General features: G+C 46.4%; 1 protein-coding gene across 1 annotated transcript in view; it reads left to right on the plus strand.

Annotated features, from left to right (window-relative positions):
• The first annotated feature begins 6,503 nt into the window (after positions 1–6,503).
• Pdzrn3 (PDZ domain containing ring finger 3) overlaps positions 6,504–21,934 on the plus strand; it is a 228,772-nt gene continuing 213,341 nt past the window's right edge. Inside the window, exons 1-2 of the mRNA XM_057768199.1 lie at positions 6,504–7,262; positions 20,543–20,629. Of these exons, the coding sequence (XP_057624182.1) occupies positions 6,540–7,262; positions 20,543–20,629 (810 nt within the window). The 5' untranslated portion in view covers positions 6,504–6,539. The remainder of the gene's footprint in view (positions 7,263–20,542; positions 20,630–21,934) is intronic.

Genomic DNA, 21,934 nt, shown 5'->3' on the forward strand with positions numbered 1-21,934 from the left:
AGGACTTTGTGAGGGTCAGTTATTTCTTTACACCTTTGCCTAGGTTCTGGAGATAATTTAGAGCAATAGACTCCCCTGCAAGTACCGTGCCTACTAGGCCATACCGATTTGTGTTTCAAATAAGATCTTTATAGCTCTCTTTCATGATGATAACCTTAATGTCAAAAATTCAGTTGCTTTTGTGCTTGCCAAGAAAACAATGTGTTCATCTATAACAACTTTTGGCAAACCAGTACCTATGGGCCAAATCCAGCCTTTTGGAAAATAAAGTTTTATTGGCACATACCTACACCCATTCATTTACATATTGGCTTCTGCCTCCTTGGCACTGAGCACTCCTGATAGACACTGCATGGCTCACAAAACAGAAAGTATTTACTGGCTGCATCTTCACAAAATGTTGTTGCCAATCCTGCTGAGAGCACAATCATATGTATTGTTTCTTTCTTGAAGTTGTTTCTGCTTCAAAGATGAGTGCTCCTCATGATTGTAATTAGCTTAGCTATGAAATGAATAGATAGTATTAACTCACTTCAATACATTTTTCAAGTTTTGGTGTGTGTGTGCATATGCGTCTGTGTATGTGTGTATATGTATATGTGTGTGTATGTATGTGTGTATATGTGTGTGTATGTGTGTGTTCTCCTTTATATCCTCCATTTTTCCTTCTTTCATTCTCTCTTTTCCCATGGGTCCTCTTTCTCATCCTAGACAATTATATTCCCGCGCAACACACACTCCACATGTATGTATGATTCAATGTTTAATCAACAAAACTGTGTCAGGGATATAACCGGAAACAATCATGTTGTATCAACTAAGCCAATTACAGAAAGACAAATACTACATATATTTCTCATTTCTAGATTTTTATATAGGTACACAAGATCAATACTTTTTATCAGAAGCCAAAACAACAATGTCAGGAACCTATTGACAGAAAGAAATACATCGTTTCCAACTGAACTCTGAGATGTATGTCTTGTTTTGACTCTTCCCAGAAAGCTAGCCTTGGGAGTTGTGCTGTTACCCCCACCCCCTGCTTCTTATACATACCTTAGCGTTCTTGCCATGTCTAGGCAGCTATGGATCTCCTAGCAGAAAAAAAAAAAGGCATATTGAAGAATGAGAAAAACAGTTTCTTTATCCTTCACAGCTTGAAGAACTCTCCAAAACTGTGTTGTTCCGGGCTGAAGAGCCAGGGTGAGTTCTGCAGCCCCGACTTTATCTTCATCTTTAAGCTTACACAACCCACAGATAAATTATAAGTTACTACAAAGATCCCCACCAATGACAGACTGAGTCACTGTCCTCTGAGCCCTTTCATCTTTCTGGATTCCACTTCTAAGTCTCTTCATATTCTGTCAAAATGGAGTGTGCGTTTGCCAACACCATGCAGTGTGTGCCAGCGCTTGGACACATTTTCCATTTCACCTGGAGAGAAAAACATGACCATGGGTGAAGTTTTTCCACCATTACTTTTTTATCCCTGTCTCCCAAAGCTCCCAGCCACCTTTGGGAAACATTTCATGTCTGTACTTGTGCAACAGCAAGCAGAGAATGAATGGTTAAAGTGGCTTTTGTTTGCTGAAATAGAACAAACGATTATCCTCAGAAATGCCAAGCTGTTGGAGAACTAATCTGGTGAATGCTTTGTTTTGACTTTTTAATCACCAAGTGTCCATTTGATCTGGAGACCGAAACCACAGTTTTAGGACAAGGTTTCAAAGAACACTGATGCCACAGTTTTCTTGGTTGGCTGATGTCTCAAAAACCATTTGCCCAAAGCCATCCCGGAAGAATAGAAATTCTCTTGTAAAAAAAAAAAAAAATGATCTTTAAAAAATTTCTAAGAAATAAAGCAAACAGTAAGCTTTTTTTCTGAGCATGCGGATACATACAAAGAGATTGAGACTGGATGCCCCCCACAACCACACTCCATTTTATTTTTTAAGACAAGGTCTCGCATCCAGCCTGGAGTTCACTAATTCAGCTAGACTTGATGACCAGAGAACCTTAGAAATTTGGCTGTCCTCACCTCCCCGACACTGGGATTGCACCAGGCCTTTCACTTGGGTCCTGGAAGATGAACTCAGAGCCTCACCTAGGACAAGCACTTTCCACTTTCACCAAGTGACTCTTCTCCCAGGCCTTAAATAGTTTGTAAATTAAGGCAACTGTGTACTAGACTCAAAGAACAGATGACTCCCTGGAGAACTGCTACTTTGTATCACTGATGCTTTGATCCCTGCAGATGCCCACACTAGAGCAAATGACATTCTGATGCAGAGTTCCTAACTGTCAAAACACTAGCAACAACACTGGGTTGTAGGTTGTAGCAGGCTCTTAGGCAAGTACCATCTCACTTCAGGATTGTGCTTGTCAAGCCAATCGTCAAGGAGATGATGCATGGGGTGGAGTTATAAGCTTCCATTCCCATGGCGAGGTAGACAGACACTGTAACCAGTCTCCCTCAAACAGGACAGCCTTCCTCAGCACCACCAGACAATAATAATGCCTAACACCTGTGTAATGTCTTCACAGGTTTCTACATATAAAAATTAGTTAATTAGCAATTATTACCGTAAGCAATGATTAACATTATCATAATTTTACGGACTGAGTAAATGAGAGTGGAGGGGAAAGTGCCAAGAGAAAAATTAAAATTAATAAGTTTCTAGATCATAGGCTTGAGCTGCAGGGCTATCAAGAGGTGTCTCTTTTGGTTTGTTTGTTTGTTTTTTATGAGGATGTACTGGGTAGTAATACTAGAATGAAGGCTGGGAAAAAATTCATTTTCCAAATAGAAATTTTCCTGTTTATGACTCCTGGGATTCTGAGTTTTGTGTTTAGGTCTGAATCTTCACATGCAGCCTGTGATGCATTTTTTAATTGGGAAATACTTCTAATTGTAGCTCTCCCTCTTGATGTCCCTTACTTTGTTCCCCCGCCCCCAAACATGCTCATTCACTTTAGAAACAGTCGTGTGTCTCTCATGATCTGAGAAACTCGAAAGATACGTATTTGGAACAGCAAATAGTGGAGCGATTACAATGAATAAGTCTACTGAGTTTCACCTATGAACAGGTATGAGCCCAGTCCTGGGGTTAGAACACTGGCCCATGTTACCATGTCATTACTACTTTTTCACACTCTAGAATGAAGCTTGAACGTCTCTTAAGAAACTGTCAAAAAGGATACTTGTTTTTTTGAGATGCATTCCATTATGATTGGCATAATCACACACAAACACACACACACAAACACACATTTTATAGGTAATGCACTCCCTCCCCTTAGAATGCTTTGCCATAGCATCTCTTTTCAAGTGAAACAATCCCATTGTCTGACTTGAGATTGGGTAGATGAAATGAGGCCAGCGGAGATCTGCACTGTGGACATACCACCCTGGATGCCTGATCTCGGAAGCCATGCAGGGTCAAACCTGGTTAGGACTTAGATGGGAAAGAGCACAGAATAAGGTTATAAAAAGAAGGGTGATGATAGACATGGGAAAGACTATAAAGGTTTGCCAAGTAACTAAACTATATGTCCAGAATTGTCCACATTTCAACCTCCAGATGCTTCCGAGACAGCTAAATGAGTGGGTAATCCAGGTCAGGAAAACCCAAATCTTTTTTCAGGACGCTTGGCGTGTCTAGTATTTGTTGTCCTGTAGATTTACTGCACATTTTGATAGCACGAAACCTCGATTTTCCAGCGTAGCATTCTCTTCTTACTGTGTTGTCTACACCATGTGATTCTTCAGCCAGTCGAGGGTGAGGCTTCTGGCAGTGCCTGGCTTCAGAATGAAAAGCAGGCCGCCCTCAAAAACTGTAGTGGTTCTCAGTCTGGGGCAGTTTTCCCTCAGGAGACGTTGGCCATGACTGAATGTCATAACACATGGTGGGTTAGAGTGCTACTTTGCCACCGCATCGAGGGGCATCACCAAGGCATCACCAAAATATGTTGCTAACTATCCCAGAGGACAGACCCACAACAATGGACGGTCCCAGCAGAATGTGTCACTGGTGAAAACAAAACAACCAGCAAACAAACAAAAACACCTGATGACACCCCAACTCCTTCTTTTTCTCTCAATAATTTCATCTCTTGTTTCTCCTGTCTGTTCAGTCCAGCCTTTGAACAATACACATGCTGCTCCCCTCAGCTTTCACATCCCAGGAGGTTTTCTTGGCTTGGGTTTTTTCTTTTTTTTTCTGACCTCCGAGAATTTTAATACTAAAGTTAACTTCTGGGGAGAGGCTTTCTGAAGACTTTGCTTTGCCTGAAGGGGCAGAATGACAATAGGGGACAGATTCTCTGTTGCTTCAGCTGTGTCCTCACCCTCCCACCCCCAGTCTGTCATCAGGGGCAGAGGATGTGTGAAGGGACAGCTCTGAACTAAAGTGTACATCTCAGGTAAGTGCTAATCTCCCATTTATGCTGTATTGTGGGGTTTGCTCTGTTCCTTAAAACCAGTTTGGTTTGAAGATTATCACCCTGTTGACACTAGCTTGTCTATGAAACCGACAAGCCCACACACCTTGGCTGAAAGAATCTGCCTCTTACCATTCTATGAGATGCTTTAATAGATAAACCAGTGAAGGATTTTCCTTGCCCAAGCTTATCAAAGCAAAGGTCATGAGTATTTCACATCACTCAGCATCCTAGAAAAGAAATGTGCTAATTGATTGAAGCAATAAAACGAAAGTATCACAACTAGACACCAAATATCATCAGTACGAATTAAAGAACACCATTGGGGGACCTCAGCCGTGCACGGAACAATCTGGCTAGCAACAGCTTTGTGGAGGTCAGTTCAGAACACTAATCCTTATAGACATCAAGGCAATTCTTTCCCTTCAATGAAGCAGTTCAATAGTGAAGGTCATGGGTCTCCAGCAACTCTGGAAAGGACAGAAGTAAAAGCAATTAGACAAAAGGAATACTGTAATCCCATATTCTTGGGTCCACAGCAAACACAAAACTCTTAGCTCTGTTTCCAGATTCTCTGGAGAAACTGGCAGCAGATTCCGAATGAGAATTCCAGAACTTGACTTCACTCTCACCAGGACTGACTGCGTGTTTCTTAGGAATGTCTACAGCCTTGGGAGGTTTTAAAAAAATAAATAAATAAAAACCTACCAACTGAATGGGTAATGCTACGAACTTTCCCACTTGGGCTGGAATCCTCCAAGTGTATTGCCCCAGACTACAGTGTCAGGCTTGTAAACTCGGTTTGAGAAGCTGCCCAGGAGGAAAAGAGAAACATCCAGAGCCTGGGATTGCAAGGGTTTTTCAATCAAATTGAAATTCAGGGTGCCTATACACCAGCAGCCTCTACATGGCTGGCAGATTCTTTCAATGTGGACACTCAGCTCCACGTGAACTACTGACTCAAAATCCGAAAAGACACAAAATTCTCAAAAGAGCTCATCTGCAGCAAGTCTTTGAACTTCGCAGGTGCCAGTGGAGAGATGGAGATAAAGCAAAACAACAACAACAAAATAGACTTAAGAAAAACAAAACAACAAAAATAAGCTGAAGGGATGTAGCTCCCTAGCTGACTGAGTGGGCGTTGTTACAGGGACTTGACGTTCTAAGCTCCCCCAGCTCTCCCACCGCCAGAGTCAGGACTTTCTTAAGCAGGACAGATAGTTTTCAAGTGGAGCTAATGTGCGCTCTCACAACATTGCCTAGCTGGTTTTTAAAGGGACGGATTTAGAAGCTCCCAGCAAAACGCATGCCATACTGTAGTGCCCTCTTTTCAGAGGTGTTAAGAGAAGTGGACCCGGCCAACCACTCCGGCCTGTCCCACCCAGACAGCTGGAGGGGAGGTCTAATTCCTGCAATTTCGCCCTCTGGTCCTAGAAACCTCCTGCTGATAAACTCTGCGGTTCCGCAGATCCTCTGGTAGCGACCAAAGTTTTAGCCGGAGCGTCCTGCAGGGGCTGGAACTTTCCCCCTAGAGAAATAAATAAATAAAGACCGTAAATACAGAGATAGCGGGGTCTGAGATATTTTTCGCTCTTAAAAGCAGACACAAGAGAAAGGAGGAGGCGAGGAGTGCAAAGACTTGAAGGGTTGCGGGGAAACGTCTCCAGGCGAAAGTCACACAAGTAGCTCCAAACTTAGCGAGGTGCTCGCTGCTGTCGTATTTTGTCCTTTAGCAAAGCCTCCAAGAGAGGGGAGAGGAGACCCCCTAAGAGGGGGTCCATCTCGCGTCTCTGGCAGGTCTCTTTGCTTCTTGGTCGCCTCAGCCCCTTCTGCCTCGCGGCCCCCCTCCCTTTGGCAGAAGGAGGGTCGCCAGGCCGCTGAGGAAGGATGTGAGTGCGCTCGCGCTCGAGCCAATACGGCCGGAGGAGTCCTGTTCCTCGGGCATTTTCCGAGGAAGTCTGGAGCAATTAGGCTCAGTCCTGGGAGAGCTAGCTGGAGAGCGGGCGGCGTTGCCGGCGTGTCTGGGCCGCCTCGCAGGGAGGGAGGGAGGGAGGGGGCGGCCGGTCGCCCGGCGGCGACACCGGGCCCCGGCCGCCACCATGGGTTTCGAGTTGGACCGCTTCGATGGCGACGTGGACCCCGATCTGAAGTGCGCGCTGTGTCACAAGGTCCTGGAGGACCCGCTGACCACCCCGTGCGGCCACGTATTCTGTGCCGGCTGCGTTCTGCCCTGGGTAGTGCAGGAGGGCAGCTGCCCGGCGCGTTGTCGCGGTCGCCTGTCGGCCAAGGAGCTCAACCACGTCCTGCCGCTTAAGCGCCTCATCCTGAAGTTGGACATCAAGTGCGCGCACGCGGCGCGGGGCTGCGGCCGGGTGGTCAAGTTGCAGGAGCTGCCCGAGCACCTGGAGCGCTGCGACTTCGCGCCCGCGCGCTGCCGCCACGCGGGCTGCGGCCAGCTGCTGCTGCGACGCGACGTGGAGGCCCACATGCGCGACGCGTGCGACGCGCGGCCCGTGGGCCGCTGCCAGGAGGGCTGCGGGCTGCCGCTGACGCACGGCGAGCAGCGCGCGGGCGGCCACTGCTGCGCGCGGGCTCTGCGGGCTCACAACGGCGCGCTGCAGGCCCGCCTGGGCGCGCTGCACAAGGCGCTCAAGAAGGAGGCGCTGCGGGCCGGCAAGCGCGAGAAGTCGCTGGTGGCGCAGCTGGCCGCGGCGCAGCTCGAACTGCAGATGACCGCGCTGCGCTACCAGAAGAAGTTCACCGAGTACAGCGCGCGCCTCGACTCGCTCAGCCGTTGCGTGGCCGCGCCGCCCGCAGGCAAGGTAGGCGATCTTCCACTGTGGCCTCCCCTCCTGATGAGGCGCCTTAACTGACCCAGAGCCGCATCCCGGTCCTTTAAGTATGGGATGCTAGGGTCTTTCTTGGGTGTATCTTTGACACCCCCTTGTTGGCTGTGCTTGCCAGCTGCATCACTCCACGCGGAGTTACTTAATCTGAACTGAGAAAGTAAGGTCGCAACAGGCAGGACACACAGGGCGAGGTGGAGCAACAGCAGTTTGGGGGGGAAATGGGGGGATCTGGAGAGTGCCTGCAAACACCAAAGGGAACCCACAACTAAGTGTAGAAAATTTCAGAATCAGAGTTGTGTTGAGAGGCTTTGCCCTGCAGGCCGGCTTGGTGATCCTGGGGAAGCTGCTCACCAGGTCTTGAGATCAGAGTCACGGCCCTTGTGGATGTGGCACTGCAGAGTGAACTGGATCCAGGAATCTGCTGAGATCTTAGAAATAATCAGGGGGACCCAGAGCCGTTGTGGTGCAGCTTGAAAGGGATGCCAGGAGAGAGGCCCAGGGTTAGGGCTGCATTCAAACACGGGCTTTCCGGCCAGCTCACTGGCTGACCTTGAGCAAGCAGCTTAACCCCTCTGAAGTTGGAAACTGTGGTTTCCTAAGCAGGAAAACACAGGCAAGCAGGCACCCTAAGACTACTCATTTGGGCAATCCAGAAAGAATCCAGCGACCCCCCCACCTTGCCCCCAATAACTAGAGAGTGATAATTAAGTGCCCGTCTGCTGCAGTTAGAACTGATTTCAGATCTCTACCTTTTGGGAGCCAGCCTGTGGCTTATCCACCACGGGTGCCTCAGTTTACCTCTAGTGTCAAAGGATGCTATTTTCATCTAGGTGAGAATGGAGGAAATGAACTGGCATAGTGCCTGTCTGAGAGTGCCTGCAATTACCATAAACCCCTCCTGGGCCCTTCCTCTGCCCTGCCGATCAGGGTAATTCTATCAGCCTCCACTCCTGAGGCTTTACTCACCTCAGCTCTTTCAATCATTTCGTTTCTTTCTTCTTCATCGCCCCCACCCCCAGAGTAAGGAACATAGGTACAATGTGTGCCATTTTGCAAATGGAGAAACTAAGGCTCCTGGAGGGACGATCTTATGTTTAGGTCAGGGCTTTAAGGTTCAGAAGTGGATTTTAATCACCCATCTCGTTAGTCCAGTGATTCTCAGCCTGTGGGTCGTGACCCCATTGGGGTCACATATTGGCTATCCTGCCTATCTCATATTTACATTACAACTATAACAGTAGCAACATTCCAGTTATGAAGCAGCAATGGAATAATTTTGTGGTCGATGGTTACCGTAACATGAGGGTTATGTGTAAGGGTCAAAGGGTCACAGCACTAGGAAGGTTGAGAAGCATTGCCCTAGTCCCTGTTCTTAACCACGAGTGTGTTTTGTCGCAGTATAACCTCCAGTATCAGTTACTCTAAGGGCCAACAGCAGTGGGAGGTGAGGTACTTTATACATCACCTAATCCTTACAGATGAGGTCCCTGACTGGTGGGGGATTATATAAGCCATCCAAAACCCTTGTAGTGGTACTCACAAGAAAGGAGTGAGTTCAGGCTCTGCCTCCTATGAAGACAAGTTTCACTAGACTTTGGTTCCGTCTAGATGTGGGTTGATATTTGGGGGCTTGGTAACTCTTTGTTGTTGGGGTGGTGTTTTAGGATTTCCGTTGTCAGGTACCCCATAGAACACTGAAAAGTATTCCTGGGGACAACCTCCCCGATGCCAGTAGACTTTCCTCTCAAACCCCAACATCCCAAAAATGTCTCCAGATATTGTCAAGAGTCCTCTCAAGGACCACATTCCTCCCCCCCACACACACACACTTGAGAACTGCTGGTTTGCCAGCCAGCAAGACTGCCACTGCAACAGCTGGGTGCTTCTGCCTCCTGGTAAGGGGTGTGGACCCTGCTGCTGCCACTCTGGCTGCCTGCTCCAGATGGCCTGTCAGAGAGGGGAGCATATTTGCCCAAGGGGGCCCCAGGGACCTGTGTCTGCTATGTTCTCCCCCACATCCCCTCCCCTCTTTCTTCCATGCCTGCACATGGGGCCTGAAAGTTTCCACCCTTCACCCCCTCCCTGGCTTCTGGCCTGTCTGTCAGCTGCAGTCTCCACAGCTGGCCAGCTCTGGGCGAAGGGCAAATATTTACAGCTCCGAGGCTCACGGAGGACCGCACAGGCGCACAAAAGACTGGGGTGAGCTTGCAGCTCACCCAAACAGAGGGCCGAGCTTGCTTTTCAGCCAGGCGCCAGGCTTGGGGTGAAGGCTTTTCCAAGTGTCTCTTGTTTGTGCTGTCATCTGGGCTTCCTGTGTCGTCTTACAAGTGACGCCTATTTATAAATAAGCCATTCACTCCTTCTGAGCTCATACATCATTCATTGTTGAGATAGTTTATTATTTCTTCTTGCCTTTCTATTTTCTTTCTGGGATGTTTGGGTAAACGCTCTCTTAGAATCAAAAATATGATTCTTGAATCAAAATTGTGGATGTGTTTTGGAGCTCTGTGGGGTTAGTGGGACCCAGAATCAAGGGTGCGACACTTAAGAACAAGATGTTGATTTTCGAGAGACACCAAGCTCCCATACTGGAGTTGCAGCCTGCTCAGGACTTACATGGAACTCTGTGCCAGGCTTGGAGACAGCCAAGGATGTCTTGATCCAAAGCTGCCCTAGCTGCCGTCTCTGGCTTCAACCCTTAGCCAGCTTCAGCTGAGGTCTTAGGGAAGCTTGCTCCTCTTGTCCCCAAGTTAACCCTCCATGGCCTTTGCGGAGAGGGTCAGCAATTCCTGTGTCAGCTGTAACCCCTCCCACTGGGAACTTGTTTAAGGACTTGTGTATTTCATTGGGCCAACTTTCTGTCCCTCCTAGGTTCTGTTTATTCTTTGCCAGAGGCAGAAGGATTTAGGTTGCCTGGAAACTCTCAGATACAAAACTTTTATTCCATATTTTTCTAAATTCCAGTGTTTGTTTCTCCACTGTAAACTGAAGCATGCAATAAAACTTGCTTCATAAACGGTCTGGTGTTCTTCATATTGCCTTAGGATTCCGTATTTGACAGCACCTGAGCACCCTGGGTTTGGCCAGACTGTACCATGTGGTTTGCTCCGGTTGAAGTGTTATTAGTGTTTTTTCAGACCTCAGTGTGCTAGGAATCCTTGGAGAATGTGGTGAAACCCATACCGCACAGTCTCACCTACTGAACAGTCTCAGGAACTCACAATCTCGCAATGCTAAGCAAGTACCCTACCCCTGAGCTCACCCCTCCCCCCCCCCCCGCCGCCCAGTCCTGTTTTATGATTTTTTCCTTCTATGCAGTGTTGGCTTCATAAATGCTGGGTGAATTAATTCCTACCCTTCGGATCATTGTCTAAACATTTTAAGACCAGGACCATATTTTAAAACTGCCATCAATAGTGGGGCTCTAGGAGATACCTCTGGCTTGCCTGAGGCCACATCTCTTGGTAGCAGCCCTGGCGTCGGTGCTATCCTTCAGCTAAAGAGACTTGTTCCCACCCTCAGTTTCCCTCCTTGACCTTCCTGACCTACCTACCTGTCTGTAAGAGTAAAGGAATTCTAGAGCAAGTCTCTGGCAGAAGAGAATCTCTTGAAAAAACTTCAGGGTCGCTGAGAAGGCTGAGGCCCACCCCTGCGCCTTCTGCCCGTTGACTCCTGGTGTCCAGACAGTCATAGGGTTTGTGGTTTTTATCTTTGAAACCTATCTTGCACCTATCTAGTCTCTCTTCTCTAGGTCATTCAGACAGTCTGTTCTGTTTCGTTCAGAGGTTCTCAACCTCAGCACAGCTGACATTTGTGCTAGCTGTCCCTGCTGTGCCTGTGTTGCTAGTGATGGGTGTGCATTGCCACATGCCCTGGCATCAGCACACTTAAGAGAGTGGCATTCCCCAGGCTGTGACAGTGAGATCTACCTGCATCTACTCCACAGTGAGGAACAAGACTGCCCTTTCTTTCATTTACCACCATAGCAACATCATCTGCCTGGACCGGAAGGTCCTCTTTATACCCTTTTATTTCACACCATACCTAGCGCTAGCAATAACTTCTTACAAATGTTACGTCTCATCACACCCTCAACCGTGTTCTCTCTGCCCTGGGTGGGAGGAGGCAAACGGTCCAGCAAACCACTTCCCACTGCTTCCACCTTTGTCTTGTGTCAGCTTCAGTGACGCCTGAGGACTCTGTGGGCAAGCCTCCAAGCTCCCAACTTAACTAACCCTGAACCTTTGCACCTGGTTTTTCCTTCCCTGGAACAATGCTTCCAATCATGCTTCACTGGGGAACCTGCTCGCTTCCTACCTCGCTCCTCTTGCCCTGGGCCTTTCTGTCCACCTAGGTTTGTTCTTGGTAAATAACTTACTCCCTATCCTTCCTATCTCAGTTCAACATCCAGAAGCTAGGCTTCTCTGCTCTTATAGATGATATCTAGTGTCCTAAAGCTCGCCCTTGTTCATGGAATGCATGCTAGTTATAACTATAATTAGAAGGGTCTGTCTGGTTGAGAGCTCCTCTCCTTGTCCTGTGCCTCATAAATACTCGATAGGCACCTTTATCAGCCATGAAAACCTTTTGGGTTGCTCATGAAGAATGGACTCGCGTTACAAACAATACATTTTTCTATGTCATCCATCCCTCAAATTGTTTCCAGGTTTTTGGGAGACATCATTTTTCTTCTATGTGATCCACCCAGATCAAGCTGTATAAAGATCCGAATCCCCGAAACTCCTTTGGCAGTTTAGAAGTGGAGATAAGTCAGTTTAACAAATAATTGTATCAAAAAGTATTCCAGATGTGTGAAGGCTTTGAAAGGAATCTACTCAGTGTTTGCCATTGGGTGTTCTTTATTTCTGACAAGTGTTAGCAAATAGGCATTCCTTAGTGTATTTAACAAAACAGCCGCTTTCAGCTCAAAGAAATGTGGGCTGACAGTTGTTTTCTGTCTCAATGGTTTATAGAGAAGGTGAGGATTTGGTTTACAGATATATTAGCTATATTGGAGTCAGCGTGTATAACTCAACAGTTGGGGTTGGAAATCCTCCTGAGATTTATGTATGGGTGGTCCTTTTGATGTTCGGAGGTGATGTTTGCCTCTCTGGGTAAGTATTTGATAAATGAGAGATTTTGTGTCAGGTAGTACTCACTGTACTGGTCCCCAGAGTGCTTAAAGGGGAAGAAAAGCACCCAGCAGGTTTCGCTGGTTGCTGACACCTTAGGGTGCCGTGTGCACAGACATATGTTAGTGTCTTGAGGCATCATCTTCATAAAGTAGAATTTGCCTGTCGTCCTCCTCATTCTTTACGGAGACAAAGTGTTTTCAGTCAGGAGATGGCTTGGTGGGTGAAGCGCTTGCTGTGCAAGTATGAGGACCTGAGTTTGAATCCCCAGCACCCGTGTAAAAGGCAAGCACTGCAGTGTACACTGATGACTCCAGCCTGAGGGAGGCAGAGACTGGAGAACCCCTGTTGCGTGATCACCAGCAGCCTAGCTGTCTGATGAGTTCCAGATTCAAGGAGACCTGACTGTCTGTCTGTCTGTCTGTCTGTCTGTCTGTCTGTCTGTGTATAGTGGAGAGCAATTGAAGGAAAACCCTGGATCTTGACATCTGGCCTCCTTTCCATACATGAGTACACATTTGCATATATGTGTACATTCACAGGAACACGTACACACATGCATATACAAAACAAAATTAAAAACAAAAACAGCAACAAATAAACAAAACCAGAAAAATGCTTTCCCCAAACAGAAATACTCCAAATCATTTGGTTAAAACCAGAAGTGGAATTCTAAAGGCAAACCTAGTGTTTCCTGACTTCGATCTTATGCTGTTTTATTAAAACAAGAATGCTTTATCTGATAGCAATTAGTTGCTCCTGAAATCACATACATATAACAAATCCTAAACAAATTCAGCAGGTTGTATTTATGAGAAGAGGCCATGAATTTGATAGGGAGAAGGGGGGCATAGGAAGGGTTAGAAGAAGGAAAGAGGAAAAAGATGTAATTATACTTTAATTAAAATTTAACAAATTAAAAAATAAGAATAGTTTATCATTCTGAGTGGTATTCTCAGCTTTGAAAGGACTCTTGTCATCTGTGGCCAGCACCACGCAGGATGGAACATGGATGGAGTCTTCTAGTTCATCCTCAGGGACACCTCTTTACTCCATACGTGGCAAGATCAGAACCTAGACAGTTCAGTAGCTTGCCCACTATGTTCCTCCTGTGGATGTTGATTGCTACAAAGGCAAAGTTGAGCATCTTTAGCTCCGGGGACACCTATGTATGAATTGAAAACACCCCTGACACTGACTCTTCGCCTATTCAAGTTTTGTGTCTGTCAGACCACCACTCTCTCCCTGCCTCTAGCAATGGTGCCCTAATAAGCTACTCTCAATAAGAATGGGATTGGTGTAACATAATGGTTACTCTTGTAAAGAAAATAACTAATATATGGGCTTGGGTGACCATCTTTCTCACCATGCCGCATGTATAATTACCAGTGTGTAATAGAGCAAAGACAGTGTGTAACCTTGGTATGAGTGTGGCCTGCAGCAATCACAGCCTTGGGAACTGGGATGGGTGTACCAGGAGGAGACTTGGCAAGCAGTTCACCCTGTTTGCCAGCAGCTGTTGTCAGGTTCCTGCAGCCTCTCTGCAGGAACATGAAGAGAGGACAGAATCCCATCAGGTGGAGGGTCAGAACTGGATGCAAGGCACCAAGCTAGTGTGCGATGGCTATCAGACTGTGGTCTGAAGGATGACATGTGTCTTCTCCCCTGATATTCAGGGATTCTGGAAAGGAACTCCCTGATCCTATAAACAAGAATATAATGGTCTTGCAACTCTTAAGTGAGGTAGACTTTTCTCTTTCTAGTTTGGCAAAGAAAATACTTTGGGGTGGGTATTTGGATATTTAAACTAAAAAAAATATATATATTGTTTTTACCATTGTACTCAGGAGGCTATGGCAGGAGGATCACATTCAAGGGTTGTCCTGTGCTACATAGTGAGACCCTGTTAAAAACAAAATTTCACAAACTCTTACCCACCCTCTCTTAGTCCATTTGAATTGCTATAACAAAAATGTCATAACCTGGGTAATTTGTAAGCCATAGAACCTGTTTTCTCATGCTTTGGAGCCTGAGAAGCCCAAGAAAACGATTGTGGTACATTCAATGTCAGGTGAGGGCCTGGGACAGCCTTGGCTCACAGACAACCAACTTTCCTTCCTTCCTCCCTTCATTGCTTCATTCCTTCCTCCCATCCTTCCCTCCCTCCCTCCTTCTCTCCCTCCCTTCCTCCCTCCCTTCCTCTCTCCCTTCCTTCCTCCCATGCCTTTATAGAAGAGGCAAGACCCTCTGGGGCCTCTTATAAGTACATTGATTCCTAATCACATTTCAACACGCCTCCATTCTTCCATTGATATCGAGACTTAGGATTTTAACAAAAGAAATTTGAAAACGCATATGTGTATAAACATATATGTATGTGGGGGGAATATAGGGAATATATATATAGGATATAGGACAATGTTCAGTGTTATTCCTCAGGTGATGTCCATTTTGTTTTTGAGGCAAGGTCTTTGAGTGGCATGGGACTTGGCATGTGTGGTAAGCTGGATGGCCAGGGGGCCCCAGGAGTCTGCCAGTTTCCACATCTCCAGCACTGGGATTACAAGCCTGCACCGCCAGTCCTTGTGACAGTCATTTCGCTTGCAAGGCCAGCACTTTACTGACTGAGCCGTCTCCCAACCACCTGACATCTAAATATTGAGGGCACACAAACAGTCCCAGCATGATACTCTTGATGGACACATTAAGGATGTCGCACTTGAGGTCATGATGGTGGTTTGCATTGTGTTTGGTTATTTCCATGAATCATTGCCTGTGAACCAGTCACTAGGAAAGCAAATGAGTCAATGGCAAAAATTAAAGATATGAATTTGAAACTTAGCTTATTGGTGGAAATACAAAATTAAACACTCAGGGGTTTTGCAGTTTGTTTAAATAATGTGGCAAACTTTTGAGTAGGGCAAATGTGAGAACTGTTTGTTACATTATTTCGCAAACATATGCTGTTTGACTGACTTGCAGATGTGTGTGTGTGTGTGTGTGTGTGTGTGTGTGTGTGTGAGAGAGAGAGAGAGAGAGAGAGAGAGAGAGAGAGAGAGAGAGATTCTTCTTGGGCCCTTCATCTCTCTCCATTCTCTCTATGCCTGTCTTGGTAAGCCACACATCCACACATCCTGCTCTTTCTCCCATGGCCATCTCATCCAACTGAAGCTTATATCCAAGTATCATGTCCATGACCCCCTCTAACTTAGGCTCACACAGTGTCCTCTTCTGTTCTTCCTCCAAGAACCCTTTATTTCCACTTGAATTTGAATTACAAGGAGGAGCTTAGTCTATGCTGTTTCATTGGCGAAGCCTGAACTACAAAGAGGACAAAGCCTTCTAGTGCAGGGAATGAAGACACGGCTCTGTCTCCTGGTCCCTCCAACCCCCAACTCTGCACATTCTTTGCTTGGCGACAGCCAAATATACAGCACTTTCATGTCACTAGTCAACAGATGGGTCTGTTTTCCAGCTGTGTGAGCCTCAAGGAGCTTTGCTAATCTGAAGCCGAGAGGTGTCCTGTCATCCCAGACAGCCTAGCGGTCGGTTAGTCCGTCAGTTCCATTTCCCCTATACCCACTGGGCAGCTTTCCAGATCAGCAAACTCCGTTCCACAAGCCCACAACTGCACTGAACCAGAAACAGCCACCGCTTGGCAAAAAGGAGTTTTAGGAAGAGTTCATAGTGACTGCGACAGGGATGGAGGGAGGAGCCGTACTGGTGAGTGATAGCCTGGGGCCAAGCTTCTGAAGCCAGGGGAGAGGAACAGAATAAGGCTGAAATCCTTAGGGACTTTGTCTCTAGAGGGCAGGTCACAGTCTGCAGTGCTGAAAGAGTGCCTCTCAGACAATCAAAGCGGAGTAACACATCGCTTCACGAGGAGATGATCTGAGAAATGTGTTCTGTCACATGAAAGCGTCATAAAGTCTATTTATACTCGGGCGACACTAGGACACCACATCACATGGGACCACTCATGTATATATGGCCTGACTTTAAGTGAAAAGTCCTTGAGTGAAAAACATCATTAAGAGGTTCATGGCTGTACATGAAATAGAAAACTTCCACTCTGAAGTTTTTTCTCTCCCCACATTCTTAAACAGCTGCCTGCTGGAGGTGTAAGCTGAGGAGCTGAGAGTTCAGATGATCCAATAGGTTCGTAATGGTAGAGGGTAGCCATGCGTATTTTAAGCAGAATCACCTTTATGTTGCTGGGAAGTGAGCTTCCAGTTCTTATGACCTGCTGGCCTGGTCCACTTGGGAGTTTGACGCCCCTGAGTCTCGATAGCCATAGCCCCTTCTCTAAGGTTAATCTATGCCCTTTCTCCACCCTAAAGATGTAAGACTCTCCCAAGAAGACCTGCATCACACTGAGGGCCCAGCCATCTCCTGGGACAGAGTTCTAGGATGGCAGTAACATGTTGGTAGTGTGCTAGAACTCTCTGTCCTGCTACAAGAAATAGAGGTGTCTCTGGGCTCCATAGCTTTTCTTTTCCACCCCTATTGCTCCTCTGTCTGTTGGGTTCTGGGAAATCCTTCAGGGGAAGAGACATGGGAATCGCCAGAGTATGGACAACTGAAGGCAAAGCTCCCGAGGAGGGCTCTCCTCACTTCTGCTTGCTGCCGTTTTCCTTCTCTTGCTTCCTTCTCAGCCTTATACCCCACGATCTGGTGGGACTTGGTGCTCTCCGGAGTGTGCAGCCATCCCTAGGAAGCCTGCCCCCCTCTCTTCTGCCTTCCTAGTTTATAGTTTGTGATGGCTCAAGTGACACCTGCTTTGCATCCCCTTTGCTCCCAGGGCCATCACCCCCTCTGCCTGGCCATGTGCCCCGCTGTCATTCTGCTGACCCCCAGCCTATCTCGTCTGTGCTCTGCTCAGAGTCTGAGCTGCCGGCCTATTTTTGTCATCATACCTACCCCCTCTGGTGTTAAATGTGTCGACCTGGTATTTCTTCTGCCTCTCAGATTGCTGCCACTCAGGTGGCAGATTGACATACCTGGGACAGATGGATTTAGGATAGGATGTAAACATTTGTCATCATCCTACAGAGAGCATGGGTGCTGGAGTTTCACAGGCCTTGGGTTGTAGTCTTTAGGTTCCTCCTACTTTACTTCTACCCAATCTTGAGCCTATGTGCGTTTGTCCCTGAGCCTAAGTTTCTCCAGGTCTAACATGCTAATAGAACGCCTGTGTTCAGAGCAGATGTGCCTTTTAATCAGCCGTTCACATAAGAAGAACTCGTTCCCATGTCTGATCCTCCACATTTAATTTTAAAGAAAATTGCATAACATGGCTTGTGATAAGCTCCCAAATGATCCAGTACTGCTCAAATATTCTTCTAAATTGAAGATACCATTATAATAAAGTGTGATGCGTTAGGAAGGCAGCAAGGGTGAGGGCCCTTGCACATCTCCCTTGGGTGCCTCTCTTTGGTTGGTGAAAATAGAACTGTATGGAAACCATTTCCACAACTCGATTCTGAAGTGTTTTGAGCCCAGGAACAGATTACGCAGTTTTTCAGAGATGAATCTTAGTACCGCCAGCATCTTGTCTGGCATCTGGTGTTGAAAACCACAGTTTGTATTTCACCTGCACAGCTGAGCTAGTGAAGGTTGCTGGGGAAAGCAGTAGAAAAGGAAAAGCAGAATGAAGCTCGTGGGGAAGAACGGAGACTAGCCTTTGGTAACTGGGTGGAGAAATGAAAGAACTCAGCTCACAGTGACATTCATCTTAGCCAGCTCAGTATCCCTAGCGAGTCTACTGCACGTTAGATTACTGCTGTCTCTCAGCCCTAAGAGCTGTGCCATCTGAATCCTGTCTGGCCAGCAGACTTGTTCAAGGTGGTTGTGAAGCATCCTTCTTACTTCCCTTGGATTGCTTCTGGGAAGGAGGCGTAGGCCAACTTGATCATCGAGACAGTTCTTTGCAAGCTGCTGTTGGGCTCAGGAATAATGTGTTTCTGGCATGGTTTTCTTAATCGCTCCGAGATACCCGAGACCATGTCTCTGGGCACCTCAGATAGCATCCTTTGGAGATACATAGTTCAATTCAAACAGGATTTTGTTCTGTTTCTGTCTCCTGGGCAAGTCTTCCTACAATGAATTCCTTTCCAAGAACTTTAGCAGCTGAAGCATGTGGGGCAGGGTATAGATTTTGCAGACCTGCTTAAGATTACCTTCTCCATGCTACAGTGAGACAAGGAAGTATGACAGATGGATAGGACTGGAGGGTGTTCATCTATATACAAGCTCAACTTAGTGTTAGCCCAATGACAGGTAACAACTTTAGGGCAGTCTTCCTATAGTGGGAGAATGGTAATGGCATCAGTTTATAGACCTGTGTGAGCTAGTAAATGAAATAATGTAAACAGAGACTGCACTTTCATTTCCCCGCCGCCCAGACCTGAATTATCACTCAGAAACTATATTAATTACAACACTGTTTGGTCAGTGGCTCAGGCATATTTCTAGCTAGCTCTTACATCTTAAATTAACCCATCTCTATTAGTCTGTGTATTGCCATGTGGCTGTAGCATTACCTCATTTTCTACATGTCTTGTTTCCTTGGCAGCCGTCTGGCTGGCATCTGCTTGACTCCACCTACTCTTTCTCTTTATCTCTGTTCAGATCTTCCACCTGGCTTTACTCGGCTAGGCCATTGGCCAAAAGAGCTTTATTCATGAACCAGTATAAGCAGCGCATATACAGAAGGCCATCCCACGTCAAAATAAAGCACTCCACTTCAAGTGTAGTTTCTGACGCATAGCGACACTGAAAAGATTAGCTGTTACCACTGGAAATGCGGCAGAATAAAATTCTTTGCTTTTTTTCTCTCCTTCCCGTTTCTTTTCATCCATCCTCCCCCCTTCCCTCACCTCTCCTCCCCTTCTCTTCCAAGTTTGCTTCCTCCCCTTGTCCCCCCTTCTCTCTTCATGAGTCTCACATAGTAGATTTGAAAATAAACTTTGTGTTCATTTGATCATGCATTTTTCTTCGTACACCATTTGAGGTTGTCAAAGCACAACCATCTGCCTTGGATTAGTGTGTAACTGTACAGTTTCCATCATTGATTGTTATGAAAGCCAGGCATGTAAGTCATGTAAGATAACTTGTCCAAAGTACCATGTATTTCTAACTTTTCACCCTTCTAAGAGAGCACAGGAAGAAATGGATTTAGTGATTCCCAGTGTCCAACACAGAAAGCTGTAAACTGTCTGACTAGACAAAATTCCAAAGCAATGTTAGTGAGCTTAATGTGTATATCATAGAACAAAGAGGAACAGTTTGAACGTGAGATTGCATCTGCTTTTCCTGTTCTTCTATCACTTGACAGCATTAGCTAGGATGCCTGGCATCTCTGTTCCTTTGATTACTTGTGTGACCTGTCCCAGGTGACTTCATTCTGTTGGATTTAAGGGTGTCATAATGTCTAGCCCTGCCCAGCGTATTTGGTGCTAGGTGGTTCTATATTTCATGTACATCCGACAGTAACGTCTCCGGAAAGGAGCCCTCTTCTTTGCAGCACGATTCAGGGCTTTCTGTTTTCACTCCACATTTTGCAGCTGACAGTTTCCTACATACACTCCCCCGCCCCCGAGTCCCCCAAACAGACGACAATTGACAGGCCATTGCATGTGCTCACATTTCCGAGAGGATTGCCATTTGACCCTCCCGTGACATGACATGAATGCTGTCCTTGAGAAGCTTAGAGAAACAAACAAGAGAGTGGCTGTCTAGACAGCCAGTGTCCAGCAGGCCACTCAGAAGAAGGCTGCATCAGTAAACCAAAGAGTCATTGATAATGAATGTTTGGTGGCCTGTCTGGATACCTCCAGACATTCTTTGTTGTCATCCTAGGTTGAGACAATATCCAGGCATGTCTACAAGGTCCTAAAGGCAGTGCTGAATTTTATATTGGGTTCTAGAATTTTTGTTGGCTGAACTTCTCAAGAGATAAAGGTTTATAAAACAGTTAGCTTTATATATATATATATATATATATATATATATATATATATATTACACACACACACATATATATATATGTACATGTATATAATACCTACCCTCAATTTCCTGTTTGTAAATCAACATTTCAACTAATTTGTTTTCTTGCAGGGTGAAGAAACCAAAAGCCTGACTCTTGTTCTTCACCGGGACTCTGGCTCCCTGGGATTCAATATTATTGGCGGCCGGCCATGTGTGGTATGTTAATTGCTAAACTATCTTTTCCTTTTCTCTGTAGAGGCTAGAAGAGGGGTTGAGGTCTGGGGTGTGAGAACTGGACACTCGCTAGCTTCATTCTGCTGTCTCTCTTTGCCTTGTTCTGTGTCTGTCATTTCCCACTCAGACCTGTTCATGCTAAGCAGTGTCCTGTGCCTGAGGTTTCACAAGCTTGTGTGACAGTAGTGACTTAGTAGTACCTCTCTTTCAAACCGTTGACCTTTTGGGTTACCTCACTGATTGTGTAGCTGAAGGACTGAAAGAAGTTGTATGGTATAGATTGGTTAGAAATGGGTGATCAGTGATCTCCCTACTGAGCTGGACTGTGGGCTCCCCATGTGGAAATAACGCCTTGAACGCTGTTCTGCCACTGTAGTGTTACCCATGGACAAGGTTCCATCTTTTTTTTTCTTTTGGTTCCTGTCCTGGAACTAGCTCTTGTAGACCAGGCTGGCCGCAAACTCACAGAGATCCGCCTGCCTCTGCCTCCCGAGTGCTGGGATTAAAGGCGTGCGCCACCCTTCTATCTAGTAGAGAGGCCATTGTCAGCTTAGCTTTGAAGACAATGTCTTCAGGAGGGGTTCTGGGGGAATAGCAAGAAATGCTTTTCAGGCTTTCATCATTCAAGGAGAAGTAGCTGAGTGTCTGCTGTTGCTTTTTCCTCTCCTCACACTCACCATTTCCTGGCTTACCAGCTAAAAATAGCTCAAGAAAACAAGCTTTGCTCATTCAACAAATCCATAGTAAACACGGTTATTTGCTAGGGGTGGATAAGTCCAGTAGAGGCCAAGGAGATTGGAGCTCTGTAGTCACAGAGAATGATTACTGGACAGGGGTTGAGTCGGGCACAAAGCAGGTCCACGTGTGAATTATAGGAGTGGGAAAAGTGTGATGAAAAAGGGAATCGAAGGGCAAAAGCAAAGGTCGTCACTAATAATGGGAGTCAGGAAAACCTAGAGAAGATGGTGTGCTGAATCCCCAAGCAGAAGAACGTGCCAGCCCCATAGAGATGGGTAATATCCCCTGCCCCAGCCTTCCTGGAGCTCACACCTCCATAAAGAGGCTGATGAGGTAGGTAAGGACCACTAGAGATGCCCTGAAGGGGGAAGAATCCTAGAGAAGGGCCACTGAACTGAGTTCTGAAAGATGGATAGAACTTTGCTCAATCAAAGGAACATTTAGGTTTAGAGGTAGGCTCTTGCTACAGATCCACTCTAGACTAGACGGTGTGATCTTTTGCCTTGGCCTCCTAAGTGCTGGTTTTCTACATATGTATCACTGTGCCCT

This window comes from Chionomys nivalis, chromosome 1 (genome assembly GCF_950005125.1).
Source record: "Chionomys nivalis chromosome 1, mChiNiv1.1, whole genome shotgun sequence".
NCBI classification, from domain to species: Eukaryota; Metazoa; Chordata; class Mammalia; order Rodentia; family Cricetidae; genus Chionomys; species Chionomys nivalis.